The sequence below is a fragment of the Oncorhynchus nerka genome, linkage group LG22 (genome assembly GCF_034236695.1).
Source record: "Oncorhynchus nerka isolate Pitt River linkage group LG22, Oner_Uvic_2.0, whole genome shotgun sequence".
Classification (NCBI taxonomy): Eukaryota; Metazoa; Chordata; class Actinopteri; order Salmoniformes; family Salmonidae; genus Oncorhynchus; species Oncorhynchus nerka.
Window position 1 is genome coordinate 43687164 of NC_088417.1, and position 19417 is coordinate 43706580.

At 42.1% G+C, this 19417-nt stretch overlaps 1 protein-coding gene across 1 annotated transcript in view; it reads left to right on the forward strand.

Annotated features, from left to right (window-relative positions):
• Positions 1-361: 361 nt before the first annotated feature.
• The window catches only part of LOC115105228 (ubiquitin domain-containing protein 2), a 73909-nt gene continuing 54853 nt past the window's right edge, over positions 362-19417 (forward strand). The window contains exon 1 of the mRNA XM_029626992.2: positions 362-600. Coding sequence (XP_029482852.1) covers positions 531-600 — 70 coding nt within the window. The 5' untranslated portion in view covers positions 362-530. The remainder of the gene's footprint in view (positions 601-19417) is intronic.

Below are 19417 nucleotides of genomic sequence, written 5' to 3' on the forward strand. Positions count from 1 at the left end.
CAGTCCCTGGCTGAATCACATCTGGCAGTGATTGGGAGTCCCATAGGACGGTACACAATTGTTTGGCTGGGGTAGGCTGTCATTGTAAATAAGAATGTGTTCTTAATTGACTTGCCTAGTTAAATTTAAAAAGGGGGGAGGGTGTGCAATTATTAAAAAAATTACAGTAGAAGGGGAGTTTCATGTGAAAATATGTTTTAAGGTGGGGAGGTGTTTTTTTTTAATGACACCTGGAGTTGGACCTTATAGATAGAACCTGTTCCCATCTCAGTTACACTATGCTGAGTGGTTTCCCAGAGTCTTCTCCCTTTTGTCCTCCCCTCTCACCCGCCCATTCCTTACCTATATTTCTCCCTTTCTCAGTCCCCCTCTTTTCTTCATGAGAAGCAGTCACCTTGTGATGTGTGCTCACTCCGCCTCTTCCCAGCGGATGCTCGCTCCCTGTCAATTTATTTTCTGAGATGAAGAGTTGAGGAAGGGGGAAAAGAAAACAAGAGAGGGTCTGCGGGGGTAGCGCAGTTAAAACATCCATGGGTGGTTGTGCGGGCAGTCACCATGATTCTTCAGGCAGTCTAAACGAAAACTCTGACGGAACTGGAGGTAGGAAATAAGTTACATAACGTCGGGGTGGTATTTGGTCTGTAGTCTGTGCTTTTTGGTACATGCCAATTTCATGCGTCTTGCCTCCGGGTGTCTTCCTTTATTACAGCCGCCTAGAACATCGTGCGCGCCACGACTTTTCAGCTCGATAGCCCATCTGGCCCCGTGCTAATAGCTTCATAGCTAGGCAACATTTTATGATCTTGAAGATACCTACTGTTCGGTGTTAAATGACTGCCTTTGTCTGCTTTGAATGAAGGCGTTTGATGTTGTAGTTAGCCAGCCGGTTAGCATGCTAGCTAGCTATCTTGCTACATAATACGTCAAATGTGGGTCACCGTTTGGCTCAAGAATGTATAAAATCATAATGGTCAACACAAACAACAATAGTGCTTTGTTGTGTTCTCAGATGCATTTTTTTGCAATCCTGTAGCCTAATTCTGTTTCAATTTCATGCGTCTTTTCTTGGGGGTCGACATTCTAAAGTGGGGGAGCGTACAATTTTTATTCTCAACTAACTGCAGGACTCAAGAGGATGGGGGAGTTGCACCAAAAACACCGGTGGTGGTGGGTCTAGATTTCGAGAGAACGCCACCGCTTGGCCCGTTCACGTCTCCATTAACTGTACTTTATCTCTGTATTCAACATTAACCAATATCTGCATATCTAAGTGACGCATAGTTAATGTTTTTTTTTGTTGCCACGGTGTTCATTCGTGTAGCACACTGTATCCAAGGCTTTGTGAATGAGAGGCTGGTATTAATCTGCTGGTTGGTCTCCTATGACCCTCGGGTCCCTACTTCACGTTGTTGTTTCCTCACCTAGTCGGGATTTCCGGTGTCTAATGTTGCATATGTTGTTATTGTTATGATTGTAACGTGGTTTGATTGAGCTTGGGGTTGCGGGGATGAGGCTTGTACCGGCACACAAAGAAGAAGTGTAAAGGTTGTCTCCTTGCATAGATAACCGGTATCTAATTCATGTTTGCATGGCACACCGAGGCAATACACTTGTCCCTGAGGTGGGCCTCCCAATGCAACAGTGTCTTGGGATCACTGTGTTACCACATGTTATTAGGCCCACACTGTTATATTGCTATAACTTGGAAGCAAAGTTTTAGCCTGGGTACCTGTTAGTTTAGCTAACATTCCACTCCTTGCCATGAGGAGTTGGCAAGAGCACAGAAACAGACTGGCATGCACCCAGGCTAGTGATGTTTGTGTTGTAACCAAATGTACACTGCTGAACATTTGTGGAGCTAATGTAACTTGCAACTGTCAAGATTCTACATAATAATGTAGAGCGAGATGAGGAGAGCAAGATAGGGCTTCATCCAGGAAAAGGCTTAACTCAGGGGGGTTGTTCTATATGAATTCAATCACATTCTGACTGCACCCCTTTTGATTTGACAGAACCTTCCATACATGTTTGTCCATGGTAGAAGTGGTCAGAAAGTGACTTTTTGTACCTGAATGCCAAAACATTCAGGAGATAGAGGTGCTCAAAGTTGACCTATTTTCCATATCCCACCCTACCATGAGACATCTGTCTTAGTCACTGAAAAATATAAACAGTTGAGTTTTATTTCAATTGAAAGTTTACAGACAGGGTTGTCAAAATATTCTATGATTTTTTTTTTTTTTTTTACCAAGTTTTTAAATAAATGTCGTGTTTTTTTTTTATTTAAAGGGCCAATCCAGAGTTCGAACAACAACAAAGCCATCACTCCACCACTAGTTTTGGTAAATAGCTGAGGGAGGGACTTGAGAAATAAAACCACTCTCAAATTCATAGACAGAGTAATGGATGTAAGGACTGACCATCCATGAGATCAAAATTATAGTTTTAACCATGTAGCAGAATGAGCTCTATTTTAGTGGTACATTCTAATGCCTTGATTCCATCCGAAATACACAGCTAAATGATTGAATACTACTTTAACGACTTTATCTCCCAGATTGGTAAAAAAACTATTGAGTAGGAAGATGTGATTTTTAAAATGACTGAATTCAGTGTGGTGTTTTGGATATCGTCTAGGCCTATTTGATAATATCATTTTTTAACATTAAACCTGTCTTCTCTTGAGATTAAAGCCATATTTAGAGTTTTACTGCAAGATATGAATTGTCACAATGATGTTTGTTCTTCAAATTATGTATTTTATTGACTCTGTGGCTGTGGACACTTAGGGTAAGGCAACCAATTTGTAATTTGGGTGAACTATCCCTTTTAACACTTTGGCCTGTCAATCAATCACTGTGGGTGGGATTGTCAGTGAGGGGGCAGGATGTTTGAGTCAAAGTGGCAGGTCTGAAACCCTACCAAATCAATCACTTAATCTAGCCAGAAAAACTAGTCCAATCTATTCTTTGAATTTAATTTATTGTGGCAAAAACCTAAGAAAAAAGGTTGTGTTCTGTCAGTACACATGGATTCCCTGTTGAGAACAATATAGAATTGCAGGAAAATGGTTTTAAAATTGCTAGAACAAGTCACTTTAGCAATCACTAGCAAGTCTCGACGTGGGCTTAGAATCCTAGGACAATACAAACAAGATATTTGGTTTACTTGTCCCTATGCGATACAGTAACGGAGAAGGGCGACATCTTACGAGTTCCAACTTTGCTATATAGTTACTTTTGTGTTTATCGTTACTTTTTTTGTACAGTTCATACTATTATCACATATGACCGCCAAGCACTTCTCGACATCAGATCAACAGTTACTAACCTCAATTTCTACTTCCACTACAACTCGGCCTCAGCTGTTCCACTGTTCGTACCGGACCCTATTCCTTTGTTCCATGGGCTACCAAAACGCTACAGGGGTGGAGTCCTGGTGAAATTGAGGAGAAGAGAGAATCAAATGGCATTCCCCTCAGTTATATCGGCAAATGTCCAGTCACTCGAGAATAAGATGGGAGACTCTCGACCGACGCTTGTCATCATCAGCGAGACTTGAAAAGTTGCAATATTATGTCTTACTGAGACGTGGCTGGTTGATAACGCTATGCACGTAGTACTCAGTAGATTCTTCATGCAGCGACAGAAGCGAACGTCCCGGCTTCAGGGAAGTTAAAAGGAGGTAGTGTTTTTTTTCTCTTTTTTTCCCCTCATAAATAACAACTGGTGTTCTGCTTCAATTGTGAAGGAAATCTTGAGCTTTTGCTCACCTGATATAGAATACCTCATGGTAAGCTGCAGACCTTTTTTTTATCTACCAAGAGAGTTCTCATCTGTAATTATCACTGTTGTCTACATCCCTCCACAAGCCAACACCACGCTGGCACTCAACAAACTGTATGGAGCCATAAACAAACAAGAAACCGCTCACCCGGAGGCAATGTTTTGGTGGGAGGAGACTTTAACACAGGGAGACTTAAAACCGCCCTACCTCACTTCTATCAACAAGTCTCCTGCGCCACTAGGGGCGCTAAATACCACTTTTATTCTACCGACAGAAGCGCATACAAGGTCTCTCTCCTCGTTCTCTCTTTGGAACATTTGACCATGACTCCATTTTCCTGCTTCCTGTTTACAAACAAAAGCTCAAACAGGAAGTACCAGTGATATGCTCAATACGGAAGTGGTCGGATGAAGCAGTCAAGACTGTTTTGCTAGTACAGACTGGGATATGTTCCGGGACTCATCCGATTGCATTGAGGAGTTTACCACAATAGTCACAGGCTTCATCAAAAAGTGCATAGACAATGTCATCCCCGCAGTGACTATAAGAACGTATCCAATCCAAAAACCATGGATTACAGGCAATATCCACACGGGGCTAAAGGCTAGAGCTACCGCTTACAAGGAATGGGACAAGGACGTATTCAAGACCTCTGACCTCCGAGACATCAAACGTGCAAAAGGACAATATAGGAGGAAGGTCAAATCCTATTACACCGGTTCCGACGTTCGTCGTATGTGGCTGGGCTTGCATTCGATAACTGATTACAAAGGGAAACCCAGCCACGAGTTCTGCTTCACTGGGCAACTCCTAAATTCTTTTTATGCTCGCTTCGAGGAATATAATAGTCTGCTCTGCGTGGAATGCCCCTGTTTTTCCCGGATGACTATGAGCTCTCTCTCTGTGGCCGATTTGTGAGCAAACCGTTTACACAGGTTAACACACAAGGCTGAGACTGAATACCACAAGGCTGAGACTGAATACCACTGAGACTGAATACCACAGGGCCGAGACTGAATACCACAGGGCCGAGACTGAATACCACAGGGCCGAGACTGAATACCACAGGGCCGAGACTGAATACCACAGGGCCGAGACTGAATACCACAGGGCCGAGACTGAATACCAAGGCCCTTTCTCAAAACATGCGCAGACCAGCTGGCAGGCGTCTTCATAGACATTTTCAATCTCTCCTTGTCTCAGTCTGGAATCCCAACGTTTCAAGCTGACCACCCTGTTCCCAAGAGGTCTAACTTAACCTGCTTAAAGGACTATCGCCCTGTTGCACTCACATATGTAATGATGAAGTGCTTTGAAAGGCTGGTCATGACACACATCAACACCATCATCCCAGACACCCTGGACCCACTCCAATTAGCATACCGTCCCAACAGATCCACAGATGACGCAATCTCAATTGCACTTCACACCACCCTCTCCCACCTGGACAAGAGAGGAAATAACTATGTGAGAATACTGTTCATAGACTACAGCTCAGCGTTCAACACCATACTCCCCACAAGCTCATCACCAAGCTAGGGACCCTGGGACTGAACTAACAGGCTCCGAGACTCTACCTCAACCCATAAGACTACTAAATAGCCAGACTACTAAATAGTCTATTAATGGTACCCAAACTATCTTGCACTGACCCTACACACACTCTCACTAGACTATATACATATACTGTACACACACTACATTGACACTGCCACACAACCCACACACATTCACTACATACGCAAGCACACACACACGCATACCAACACAAACACACATGCATACACCATTTTTTAAATTTAACAAGGCAAGTCAGTCAAGAACAAATTGTCATTTACAATGACGGCCTACCAAAAGGCAAAAGACCTCCTACGGGGGCTGGGATTTAAAAAATTATAAAAAGACAAAACACACATCACGACAAGAGACAACACAACACTACATAAAGAGAGACCTAAGACAACAACACACCAAGGCTGCAACACATGTCAACGCGGTAGTAGCACAAAACATCCCACAAACATTATTGGGCACAGACAACAGCACAAAGGGCAAGAAGGTATAGACAACAATGCATCACACAAAGCAGCCACAACTGTCAGTGAGTATCCATGATTGTGTCTTTTGAATGAAGAGATTGAGATAAAACTGTCCAGTTTGAGTGTTTGTTGCAGCTCGTTCCAGTCGCTAGCTGCAGCGAAATGAAAAGACGAGCAACCCAGGGACCTGGGTGTGACTGGCAGAACGGGTGTCTCTGTAATCTAGCATGGGTAGGATGATCATTTGAATCAGGGTTAGTTTGGCAGCTGGGGTGAAAGAGGAGCTACTACGAGGAAACCAAGTCTAGATTTAACTTTAGCCTGCAGCTTTGATATGTGCTGAGAGGACAGTGTACTGTCTGGCCATACTCCCAAGTACTTATCTGAGGTGACTACCTCAAGCTCTAAACCCTCAGAGGTAATAATCACACCTGTGGGGAGAGGGGCATTCTTCTTACCGTTCTTACCAAAATGTCTATATATATTTATTAAACAATAGCACATTTTACATAAGTATTCAGACCCCCTTTTTTCTCCCCAATTTCTATCTTGTCACATCACTGCAACACCCCAACGGGCTTGGGAGAGGCGAAGGTGGAGTCATGCAACCTCTGAAACATGACCAGCTAACTGCGCTCCTTAAAACCTGCCAGCTTAACCCGGAAGCCAGCCGCACCAATGTGTCGGAGGAAACACCGTTCAACTGGCTCCCTGGTCAGCCTGCAGGCACCTGGCCCACCACAAGGAGTCGCTAGGGCACGACGAGCCAAGTAAGGCCCAAACTCTCCCTTAACCCGGACGATGCTGGGCGAATTGTGCTCTGTCCTATGGGAGTCATGGCACAGTCCGGGAATGAACCCAGGTCTGTAGTAATGCCTCTAGCACTGCTATGCTGTGCCTTAGACCGCTGCGCCACTCGGGAGGCCCTGATGCTGCAAGCTTGGCACACCTGTATATGGAGAGTTTCTCCCATTCTCTGCAGATCTTCTCAAGCTCTGTCAAGGTGGATGGGGAGCACCGCTATTTTCAGGTCTCTCCAGATGTTTGATGTTTGATCGGGCTCAAGTCCAGACTCTGGCTGGGCCACTCAATGACATTCAGAGACCTGTCCCGAAGCCACTCCTGTGTTGTCTTGGCTGTGTGCTTAGGGTCGTTGTCCTGTTGGAAGGTGAACCTTCACCCCAGTCTGAGGTCCTGAGCACTCTGTAGCAGGTGTTCATCAAGGATCTCTCTGTACTTTGCTCCGTTCATTTTTCTCTCTCCCAGTCGATGCCTCTGAAAAACATCCCCACAGGCTCATTATCCACCCTCCATCCCAGAAGCCCGGAAGGGATGACAGAGCCAAGCCAATGGGTTCGTAGCTGCTGAACTCCGCAGCACACACACTGCTGAATGTATATATTTTTTTCTCTTGCTTTGTTTTCTCTTTTCCATATTATGTCTATCTCTGATAAGCTACCCAGGAAAGGGCTTAAAATAGCCCATATGTAGCCTTAGAAATAAGGTTAATGAAATCAATAACTTTTTAACATCAGATACATTAATATATTAGCCATTTCTGAGACTTGGTTAGATGCTTGGTTTGATACTACAGAAGTAGCAATATAACATCTATATAAGAGACATAAATGCTTATGGGGGAGGTGTTGCTGTATATATTCAGAGCCACATCCCTGTAATGCTTAGAGAAGATCATGTGTTATTAAAGTGTCGTGGTTGCAGGTTCACTTGGCACATCTAAAGCCTTTTCTTTTGGAGTGTTGCTATAGGCCACCAAGTGCTAACAGTCAGTATCTAAGTAAATGTGTGAAATGCATGATAGTATGTGATGTAAACCAAGGGATCTACTTTCTTGGGAGCCTGAATATTGACTGGTTTTCATCAAGCTGTCTGCTCAAGAGGAAGCTTCTCACTGTAACCAGTGCTTGTAATCTGGTTCAGGTTATTAATAAAAGTACCAGGGTGTTTACAAACACTACAGGAACAAGATCATCCACATGTATCGATCACATTTGTAGAACTTTGTTCTAAAGCTGTACCCGTACCCATTGGATGCAGTTATCACAATCTAGTGACTATATCCAGGAAAGCCAAAGATAATACAAAATATTTTTGCCGTGACTTTTATGTGGATGATGTTAAAAATATTTGTTGCTCTGATGTGATTAATCAGGAGAATCCAGATGCAGCACTTGAGGAATTTATGAAATTCTTCTTCCAATTATTGAGAAACATGCACCTGTTAGGAAACTGATTGTTAGAACTGGGTTGATGAGAAATTGAAAAACTGTTTGGTTAAAAGAGATGGGGCAAAAGGAGTGGCTGAGTCTGGCTGGCACTCTGACTGGCTGACTTACTGCAAATTGAGAAATGATGTGACTAAACTGTATTATGACTCCAAGATGAGTGATAGATAAACAACTTTGGAGTACTTTAAATGAAATTATTTGAAAATTCAAATTGAACTCATCGAATCAGATGGCTTATTCATCACCAAACCATTTGTTGTTGCCAATTATTTGAATGATTGCGTCATTGGCAAAGTGGGCAAACATTGAGCTTTCGTATTCATGCATAAAAAGGAAAAGCATTGCAAGTTTTAAAGTTAGTGTGGGAGAAGTGGAAAAAGTGTTATCAATCAATAATAACAAACCTCCTGGCATTGACAACTTCGATGGAAAGCTACTGAGGATGGTAGGAATGGCTATAGAGTCTTATTCCTCGGGAATGGAGGGAAGCCAAAGTAATTCCGCTACCCAAGAGTGGTAAAGCGGCCTTTATTGGTTCTAACAGCAGACCTATAAGCTTGATGCCAGCTCTTGAAAAAGTTGTTTGTCCAAATACAATGCTATTTCTCTGTAAACAAATTAACAGACTTTCAGCATGCTTCTAGAGAATGGCACTCAACATGTACTGCACTGGCACAAATGACTGATGATTGGTTGAAATACATTTTTAAAAAGAAGATTGTGGGAGCTGTGTTGTTAGATTTCAGTGCAACCTTTGATATTATTGACTGTAACCTGTTGTTGAAAAAACATGTGTTATGGCTTTTCAACTTCTGCCATATCTTGGATTCAGAGCTATCCATCTAATAGAACTGAGGGTTTTCTTTAATGGATGCTTCTCTAATATCAAACATGTAAAGTGTGGTGTACTGCAGGGCAGCTCTCTAGGCCTTCCACTCTCTTTTTTTCTATTTTTACCAATGACCTGCCGCTGGCATTAAACAAAGCATGTGTTTCTATGTATGCTGATGATTCAAGCATATACCCATCATATACCCAACCACAGCTAATGAAGTCACTGAAACCCTTATCAAAGAGTTGCAGTCTGTTTTGTAATGGGTGGCCAGTAATATACTGCGCCTGACCATCTCTAAAACTAAGAGCATTGTATTTGGTACAATCATTCCTTAAGTTCTAGGCCTCCGCTGAATCTGGTAATGAATGTTGTGGCTGTTGAACAAGTTGAGGAGACTAAATTACTTGGCGTTACCTTTAGATTGTAAACTGTCATGGTCCAAACATATAGATTCAACGGTTGTAAAGATGTGGAGAGGTCTGTCCGTAATAAAGAGATGCTCTGCTTTTTTGACACTACACTCCAAAAAGCAAGTCCAGCAGGCTCTAGTTTTGTCTTATCTTGATTATTGTCCAGTCATGTGGTCGAGTGCTGCAAGGAAAGACCTAGTTAAGCTGCAGCTGGCCCAGAACAGAGCGGAACGTTTTGCTCTTCATTGTAATCAGAGGGCTGAGTATAAATACTATGCATGCCAATCTCTCTTCTTTAAGAGTTGAGGAGTTGTTTGCATAGTCAACTTACACACAGCTCTGACACACACACACTTACCCCACCAGACATGCCACCAGAGGTCTTTTCATAGTCCCCAAATCTAGATCAAATTCAAGGAAGCATATAGTATTGGAAATTAATGCATGGAACTCCATTCCATCTCATATTGGTCAAGTAAACAGCAAACTTGGTTTAAAAAAACAGATAAAGCAACACCTCGTGGCACAATGCCTCACGGTAGACTGTGTGCCTTTTTGGAAGAAAAAAATGTAGTTCTGTCCTTGAACTGTTGTCTAGTAATGTTTTGTGTGGACCCCAGGAAGAGTAGCTGCTACTCCAACAGCTAATGGGGATCCTAATAAAATACCAAAATACAGCATGATGTTGCCACCACCGTGCTTCACCGTAGGGATGGTGCCAGGTGTCCTCCAGACGTGACGCTTGGCATTCAGGCCAAAGAGCTCATTCTGGTTTCATCAGACCAGAGAATCTTGTTTCTCATGGTCTGCGAGTCCGTTAGGTGCCTTTTGGCAAACTCCAAGCGGGCTGTCATGTGCCTTTTACTGAGGTGAGTGTGGTGTCTGTGACGATTATTAAAATGTGTGGACTGTTATTTGTATCATATCAGTTCTTTAGGTCTAATTATTACGTGATTAATCATGTAAACTTGAAGTCGACCGATTTTTAATTAGGGCCGATTTCAAGTTTTCATAGCAATCGGAAATCTGTATTTTTGGACACCGATTTGGCCAGTTTATTAGAATTTTTTACACCTTTTATTTGATCTTTATTTAACTAGGCAAGTCAGTTAAGAGACTGCCTGTTATGCAAATGCAGTAAGCCAAGGTACGTTGCCAGCTCGCTTTAAACTTATCTTATATAAACAATAAATCATTATCACTAGTTAACTACACATGGTTGATGATATTACTAGATATTATCTAGCGTGTCCTGCGTTGCATATAATCGATGCGGTGCGTATCGTTACTCCAATGTGTACCTAACTATAAGTATCAATGCCTTTCTTAAAATCAATACACAGAAGTATATATTTTTATACCTGCATATTTAACTAAAAGAAATCCAGGTTAGCAGGCAATATTAACCAGGTGAAATTGTGTCACTTCTCTTGTGTTCATTGTACGCAGTGACAGTGTATATGCAACAGTTTTTAGCCACCTAACTTGCCAGAATTTTACGAAATTATGACATAACATTGAAGGTTGTGCAATGTAAAAGGAATATTTAGACTTATGGATGCCACCCGTTAGATAAAATACGGAACGGTTCCGTAATTCACTGAAATAATAAACGTCTTGTTTTCGAGATGATAGTTTCCGGATTCGACCATATTAATGACCTAAGGCTCGTATTTCTGTGTGTTATCATGTTATAACTAAGTCTATGGTTTGATAGAGCAGTCCGACTGAACGATGGTAGGCAGCAGCATTCATTCAAACAGCACTTTAGTGCGTTTGCCAGCAGCTGTTTATGACTTCAAGCCTATCATCTCCCGAGATTAGGCTGGTGTAACCGATGTGAAATGGCTAGCTAGTTAGCGGGGTGCGCGCTAATAGCGTTTCAAAAGTCACCCGCTCTGAGACTTTGAGTGGTTGTTCCACTTGCTCTGCATGGGTAACGCTGCTTCGAGGGTGGCTGCTGTCGATGTGTTCCTGGTTTGAGCCCAGGTAGGAGCGAGGAGAGGGATGGAAGCTATACTGTTACACTGGCAATACTAAAGTGCCTATAAGAACATCCAATAGTCAAAGGTAAATGGTATAGAGAGAAGTAGTTATGATAGGAATTATAGGACTATAACCTAAAACTTCTTACCTGGGAATATTGAAGATTCATGTTAAAAGGAACCACCAGCTTTCATATGTTCTGAGCAAGGAACTTAAACGTTAGCTTTCTTACATGGCACATATTGCACTTTTACTTTCTTCTCCAACACTTTGTTTTTGCATTATTTAATCCAAATTGAACGTTTTATTTATTTGAGGCTAAATTTGATTTTATTGATGTATAATATTAAGTTAAAATAAGTGTTCATTCAGTATTGTTGTAATTGTCATTATTACAAGTAAATTAAAAAAATCGTCCGTTTAATCGGCATCGGCTTTTTTTGGGGGTCCTCCAATAATCGGTATCAGTATCGTTGAAAAATCATAGTCGGTCGACCTCTAATGTAAATATTCGTTAACTAGGCACTCGGGGCACCACGGAAAATGTTAAGATTAACGTTATAATTTTCCGAATATAACTCTTCATATACTTTAATATCTGATCAATGAGTCTTCTATTAATTAATTATTAATTGTTACCTCATTAGTCTCATTCCAAACGTCATAAAATGATTGGTTATCTGCACAAACCCTAGTTTCCATAATGAATCAGCAATAGACAAATTGGCTTATTTACTAACTAAAAAATCACAGAAATACATCACAAACAAACTGTAGATATTGGTTACTAACAATGATAAAGTCCCTAGTGGGCTAAGCCGATATGATGGCTTGGTAGACAAAGGAAAGGGGTGGGGACTGCGAGACAGTGGGAAAGACAAAATGGAAGCCCTACACACAGTCTATAATTCTATTAATTGAAATGCTAATCCTTTGCACATGAATGGCCACTCAATCTGAAAGAAATTGCAATGTACATATTTATGCCTGGATGTCGTTGGTGTCTCTCCGCTAAACACTTGATCGTACTGTAGATTTCATCAGAGTCTGGTTAACTTTCCAAGAAGTCACAATGTCTTTCGTGGTTGTAGGTGGTTAGAATGAATACTTCAGAGTACCATTCGGAAATATTCTCATAAAATAGGTGCTTCGGTGGATGTTGGTATTCTCGTTCTAGACTTACGTAATTTCTTTCTGCAGACTAGTAATTATACGTCTAAGATTTGCTCTTATTCTGTAGTGATCGAGTCTCAGAGTTTAACCATTTCCAGCTGTATGGTCTCCGTGGCCTATAGAATTGTAGCCATTCCAACGTGGGGACTCTGGTGAGTAAGGTGGTGAGGGTAGATAACAACATCTCCACTCCGCTGATCCTCAACACTGGGGCCCCACAAAGATGCGTTCTGAGCCCTCTCCTGTACTCCCTTTTCACTCACGACCGCGTGGCCATGCACGCCTCCAACTCAATCATCAAGTTTGCGGACGACACTACAGTGGTAGGCTTGATTACCAACAATGACGAGACGGCCTACAGGGAGGATGTGAGGGCCCCCGGAGTGTGGTGTCAGGAAAATAACCTCACACTCAACGTCAACAAAACAAAGGAGATGATTGTGGGCTTCAGGAAACAGCAGAGGGAGCACCCCCCTATCCACATCGATGGGACAGTAGTGGAGAGGGTAGTAAGTTTTAAGTTCCTCGGCGTACACATCACAGACAAACTGAATTGGTCCACCCACACAGACAGCGTCGTGAAGAAGGCGCAGCAGGAGGAGGCTGAAGAAATTTGGCTTGTCACCAAAAGCACTCACAAACTTCTACAGATGCACAATCGAGAGCATCCTGTCGGGCTGTATCACCGCCTGGTACGGCAACTGCTCCGCCCACAACCGTAAGGCTCTCCAGAGGGTAGTGAGGTCTGCACAACGCATCACCGGGGGCAAACTACCTGCCCTCCAGGACACCTACACCGCCGATGTCACAGGAAGGCCATAAAGATCATCAAGGACAACAACCACCCGAGCCACTGCCTGTTCACCCTGTTACCATACAGAAGGCGAGGTCAGTACAGGTGCATCAAAGAAGGGACAGAGAGACTTAAAAACAGCTTCTATCTCAAGGCCAGCAGACTGTTAAACAGCTACCACTAACATTGAGTGGCTGCTGCCAACATACTGACTCAACTCCAGCCACTTTAGTAATGGGAATTGATGGAATTTGATGTAAAATATATCACTAGCCACTTTAAACAATGCTACTTATTACTCATCTCATATGTATATGTATATATACTGTACTCTATCATCTACTTATTTTCCACCATAATTTGCATATAAATTCATTAAAAATCCTACAATGTGATTTTCTGGATTTTTTTTCTCATTTTGTCTGTCATAGTTGAAGTGTACCTATGATGAAAATTACAGGCCTCATCTTTTTAAGTGGGAGAACTTGCACAATTGGTGGCTGACTAAATACTTTTTTGTCCCACTGTATATACTGTACTCGATACCATCTACTGCATCTTGCCTATGCCGTTCTGTACCATCACTCATTCATATATCTTTATGTACATATTCTTTATCCCTTTTTTAGGTAGTAGTTTTGGAATTGTTAGGTTAGATTACTCGTTGGTTATTACTGCATTGTCGGAACTAGAAGCACTAGCATTTTGCTACACTCGCATTAACATCTGCTAACCACGTGTATGTGACAAATACATTTGATTTGATTTGTCCCGGTGTTCTTTGACTTCTTAACCATTCAAAACGTCCGGCTTACCGTGGGTCTCTTTGGCATGAAATGTATATTTCATCACGGGTGGTTACTTCAGAGTAGAGAAGGGCGGTTCCATGACCCTGACTTTATGTCTATGCTCACGTGGGCTTGGCCATTGATTTGGTTAACTTTATATGAAAACCTTCTAAATGAGAGTATGGGTTAACATCACATGACATCTTTTCACAAATGGGTTCATGTTTAATCACATACGTTTCACAATATTTAGATGTAAACCTGACAGCTGGGAAATACAGAGATACAGTTGTCTGTTTCCTGTCCTTCATGAGATCACCAAATGAAACACACTTGTCGTAACTGTCCCTTAAGTCCTTAAGTGTCCACAGACCATTCTCACATTCTCAAAAGTAGGAGTATTGTTTAGTTCTCCCATTTTGGGGATTAGGAGTTTTGAACAAAATAAGGTCTTTGTTCTGGTAGACTCTCTCAGCACTGCATGGCAGTTTCTACCAAGTAGAAATGATCCTCCCTGCCAGGGCACGTCATGACATGAGGCTTCCGTCTGGCCACTCTACCATAAAGGCCTGATTGGTGGAGTGCTGCAGAGATGGGTTAACCTTCCAGAAGGACAACCATCTCCACAGAGGAACTCTGGAGCTAGGTCAGAGGGACCATCGGGTTTCTGGTCACCTCCCTCGACCAAGGCCCTTCTCCACTGATTCCTCAGTTTGGCTAGGCGGCCAGCTCTACGAAGAAAGAGTCTTGGTGGTTCCAAACTTCTTCCATTTAAGAATGATGGAGGCCACAGTGTTCTTGGGGACCTTCAATGCTTTAAACATTTGTTGGTACCCTTCCCCAAATCTGTGCCTCGACACAATCCTGTCTCTGAGTTCTACGGACAATTCCTTTTACCTCATGGCTTGGTTTTTGCTCTGACATACACTGTCAACAGTGGCACCTTTTTATATAGTTGAGATGGAGAAATAAAAAATAGCTATTTTTAATTGTGGCCCAAAACAGTTTTGACTGCACAAAAGCAGGTTTCACTCAAGTGAGGAGCTGCTCTCGCGCTGACTGACATTTAATAGGACATTCCTCTCCTCAAACTAGGCTCTGTATGCTGTGTGCGTGTGATAAATAGGATACATGAAGACTAACGAAAATTAGCACGCGCCAATTTAATTCCTCTAAATTATGCAAATTTACCGATTGACCAGTCAAATGTATTTTCGGCGACTAACCGATTTAACCTGTTGCTTCTACTCGGGACGCTTGCGTCCCAACTAGAGCTCTGGAAATGCGCTACGCTAAATGCTAATAGTATTAGTTAAAACTCAAAAGTTCATTAAAATACACATGCAGGGTATCGAATTAAAGCTACACTCGTTGTGAATCCAGGCAACAAGTCAGATTTTTAAAATGCTTTTCGGCGAAAGCATGAGAAGCTATTATCTGATAGCATGCAACACCCCAAAAGACCCACAGGGGACGTAAACAAAATAATTAGCATTTCGGCGTTACACAAACCGCACAATAAAATAGAAAACATTCATTACCTTTCACCATCTTCTTTGTTGGCACTCCTAGATGTCCCATAAACATTATTTGGGTCTTTATTTCGATTAAATCGGTCCATATAAAGCCTAGATATCGTTATATGTAGACTGTGTGATAAACGGAAAAAACATCGTTTCAAAACGTAACGTCATTTTTTAAAATTCAAAAAGTCGACGATAAACTTTCACAAAACACTTCGAAATACGTTTGTAATGCAACTTTAGGTATTAGTAAACGTTAATAAGCGATAAAATTCATCAGGAGGCGATGTAAAGATCATTAGCTGTCCGTCTGGAAAAATGTCCGGCTAGAAACTCAACGAAAATATCCGGTCCTAGACCAGAGGAGATACGGTGCCCTGCATGTGTCTGACCAAGAAAAAACTCGAAGGGAAATGACAAGACTCTAGACACCGTGTGGAAGCTGTAGGTACTGCAACCTCAGTCAATTAATTGTGGTTCACCTTTATCAATGGGTTCAAGTAGCGCATGGATATATTTTCCCATTTTCAGTGATCAGTTTTTCCTGTGCTTTTCGATGTAAATGCCGTTCTGGTAAAGCCACACCAGTGATTTAACCAGTTTTTTTAAACGTCTGAGTGTTTTCTATCCACACAGACTAAGCAAATGCATATACTATATTCCTGGCATGAGTAGCAGGGCGCTGAAATGTTGCGCGATTTTTAACAGAATGTTCAAAAAAGTAGAGGGTCGACTTAAGAGGTTAACCGTTAACTTTTAGTCACCCATGTTTAGGGATGTTAACTCAATCTTTAAAAAACATTTTTTTGCAGGAACTTAAGTGTTTTTAAGGTAGTGTGATAGATGTCCAGACTTTTTTTTTTTACACAATAAATATTATAATTGAATGTAAATAACTATACTGAACAAAAAGATAAACGCAACATGGAAAATGTTGGTCCCATGTTTCATGAGCTGAAATAAAAGGTCCCAAAACATGTTCAATACTCACAAAAAGCTTATTTCTTTCAAATTTTGTGCATACATTTATTTATATCCCTGTTAGTGAGTATTTCTCCATTGCCAAGATAATCCATCCACCTGACAGGTGTGGCATATCATGATCATTACACAGGTCCACCTTGTGCTGAGGACAATAAAAGGCCACTAAAATGTGCAGTTTTGTCACACAGCACAATGCCACAGATTTCTCAAGTTTTGAGTGAGCATGGAATTGCTGCTGACTGCATGAATGCATGCTGACTGCAGGAATGTCCACCAGAGATGTTGCCAGATAATTTTATGTTAATTTCTCTACCATAAGCCGCCTCCAACGTTTTTAGGGAATTTGGTAGTACGTCCAACCGGCCTCACAACCGCAGACCACGTGTAACTATGCCAGTCCAGGACCTCCACATCCGGCTTCTTCACCTGCGGGATCGTCTGAGACCAGGCACCCGGACAGCTGATGAAACTGAGAAGTATTTCTGTCTGTAAGAACTCTCCTTTGTGGGGAAAAAAATAATATGATTGGCTGGGTCTGGCTCCCCAGTGGGTGGACCTATGGCTTTCCATGCCCACCAATGCCTACACCCCTGCCCAGTCATGTGAAATCCATAGATTACGGCCTAATTTCCTTATATGAACCGTAACTCAGTAAAATCAATTAAATTGTTGCATGTTTTATTTTGTTTAGTATAGATTGTGATTATCCTCACACACACACAGGAGCTGGGATTTAATTCGAGCTTATTCCAGATGCTTCTCAATTGGAATTTGCATGTTCTAATCCTGCAAAAACATGTCTAATTCAGTGGGTCATGGCACAGTAACTATACAGCATATTCTTTAGTACTTTGTGTGTTTCAGTAATGATACATCCATTGCATATGTTCAGAAGCTGTTCTGTTGTTCAGGGTTTAGATGTCTGTGGTAGTGTCGGCATTCCTACTATTGAGCTGGCCATCTTGCATCCTCTAGGAGGCTGTTCATTCCGTCCATGCTAGGGGGCACAGATGTTGGCCGCGTCTATTTTAAGTGGAACACAATGTATTTGGTCTAAACCACATGCTTTTATCTCCATGACACACTGGTGTCTAACAGTAATTGCTCCTTACTCCTGCCAGGCCCAATGTGAATGGTGGTTTACCCCATCTCTCTGATCTCTACAGCTCCCTTAGCCCTAGTACCTCCTTCACTACACCTCCGCCAGTCAGTCAGTCTTACATCCCGTGGCCTCAGATACTCTTTACAGGGATGTTACGTCAGGGCCCTCTTAAGGTCACAGACTGTTCCCATATGGACCCCTGCTGTGTATTAGAGGTGTTGTTAACCTGTGTTTATTGAGTCCAGCCCATGCAGCTGTATCTCTGTCCATACTGTTGAGATCTTTCTGTTGTGATCGGTACTCTATGTTCCAGCCTGGTGATCCGGGGAGGAGGGCTATGCCTGCTTTGCCCAGGGTGACTAACAGCTAGGGTTGCACATTTTGGGCAATATTCAGAGGTGGAAACTTTCTGTGGGAAATAACGGGAACACATGGGAATTAATGTAAATATATGCAAATTAATAATAATACCATTTAAATGTAGATGTTTTTTTGCATTGGATATATTTACCATATCATATGGAGACAATCATAAACCTTTTACCTTATCATAAGTAGACATAATTGCAAATGATTAAATCCTTCCAATAGAAATTTAAAAAAGAATTAAATGAGTTGACTCTTCACATGGGATGATTTCACTGAACAACAAAAGAAAGAGAATATTGAATGATCCCCAATGATCCATCGCATCTCCCCCAAAAAATGTTTTCAACATACATTTGTGAAATGATAGTCTAGAAACTAATATGCTGACCAGACAGGACACGTCGCGTGCGCGAGCGTCGCAAATAAAATTTAGAAATCTATGTTATTCAATTATTGCACCCACACTGCTTGCGCGGGCCAACGAGCGTCTGCGACACCAAGAGTAAAATAGAACTCATTCCTATTTCTGACGCAGATCGCGCTGAAAGTCCTGCCTCTCCCATCTCCTCATTGGTTTATAGAAGCAGGTACCCACGTGCCATCTCCTCATTGGAAGCAGGTACCCACGTGGGTGACTGAAAGACTAACTGTTTTGCCGGTAGTCTGGTAATACAATGAAAGTTTAGATGCGATCACCATATAAGTTAAACGATGAAAAAGCCTGGAAAGAGGAGAGATGACTAGAAACGATTCGGTTGGCCGTTTTATGTGTGGAGTAATTGTCGGAGTAGACAAGTCGGAGTTGTCGGAGTTTCATTTCAGGTGAAATAACAACTCAATGTTTATATCCCAGGACAAATTAGCTAGCAACAGCAAGCTAGCTAAATAGGACAAATTAACGTTAGCTAGCAAGTGCAAGCTGACTAGCTAAATTGCCATACATGTTTAATGATTTTCGACCTATCCCCAAATTAATGTCATTGGTTCAGAGTTTGTTTTGATATTTTAACCTTCGTGATCGCGTTTGGTGTGGGGGGGGGCGCATGCCACCAATTTTTCAACCCTTGTATTGGTCAGCCTGTTTGTGTGTGTGTTTGTTTGTTTGTTTGTTTCCAAACAAGGACCAGTTGCGCTCTGAGGTGGCTGATGTTGGTGGGATTTGGAGGATGATTGAGGCAACGGGGGAAAGCGCCTCAGATCCACAAAGTCCCATCCACCAGGTGGCTGATGAGATATGTTTGCACGACTGCCATATTGCATCTCCATCCCAAAGCCCTTGCTTGGAATTGTACTTCGCCAGACAGCCAAGAACCTTGCCCTCATCCAGGCCAAGGTGGCGAGACACAGTAGTGATGACACCATAGGCCTTGTTGATCTCTG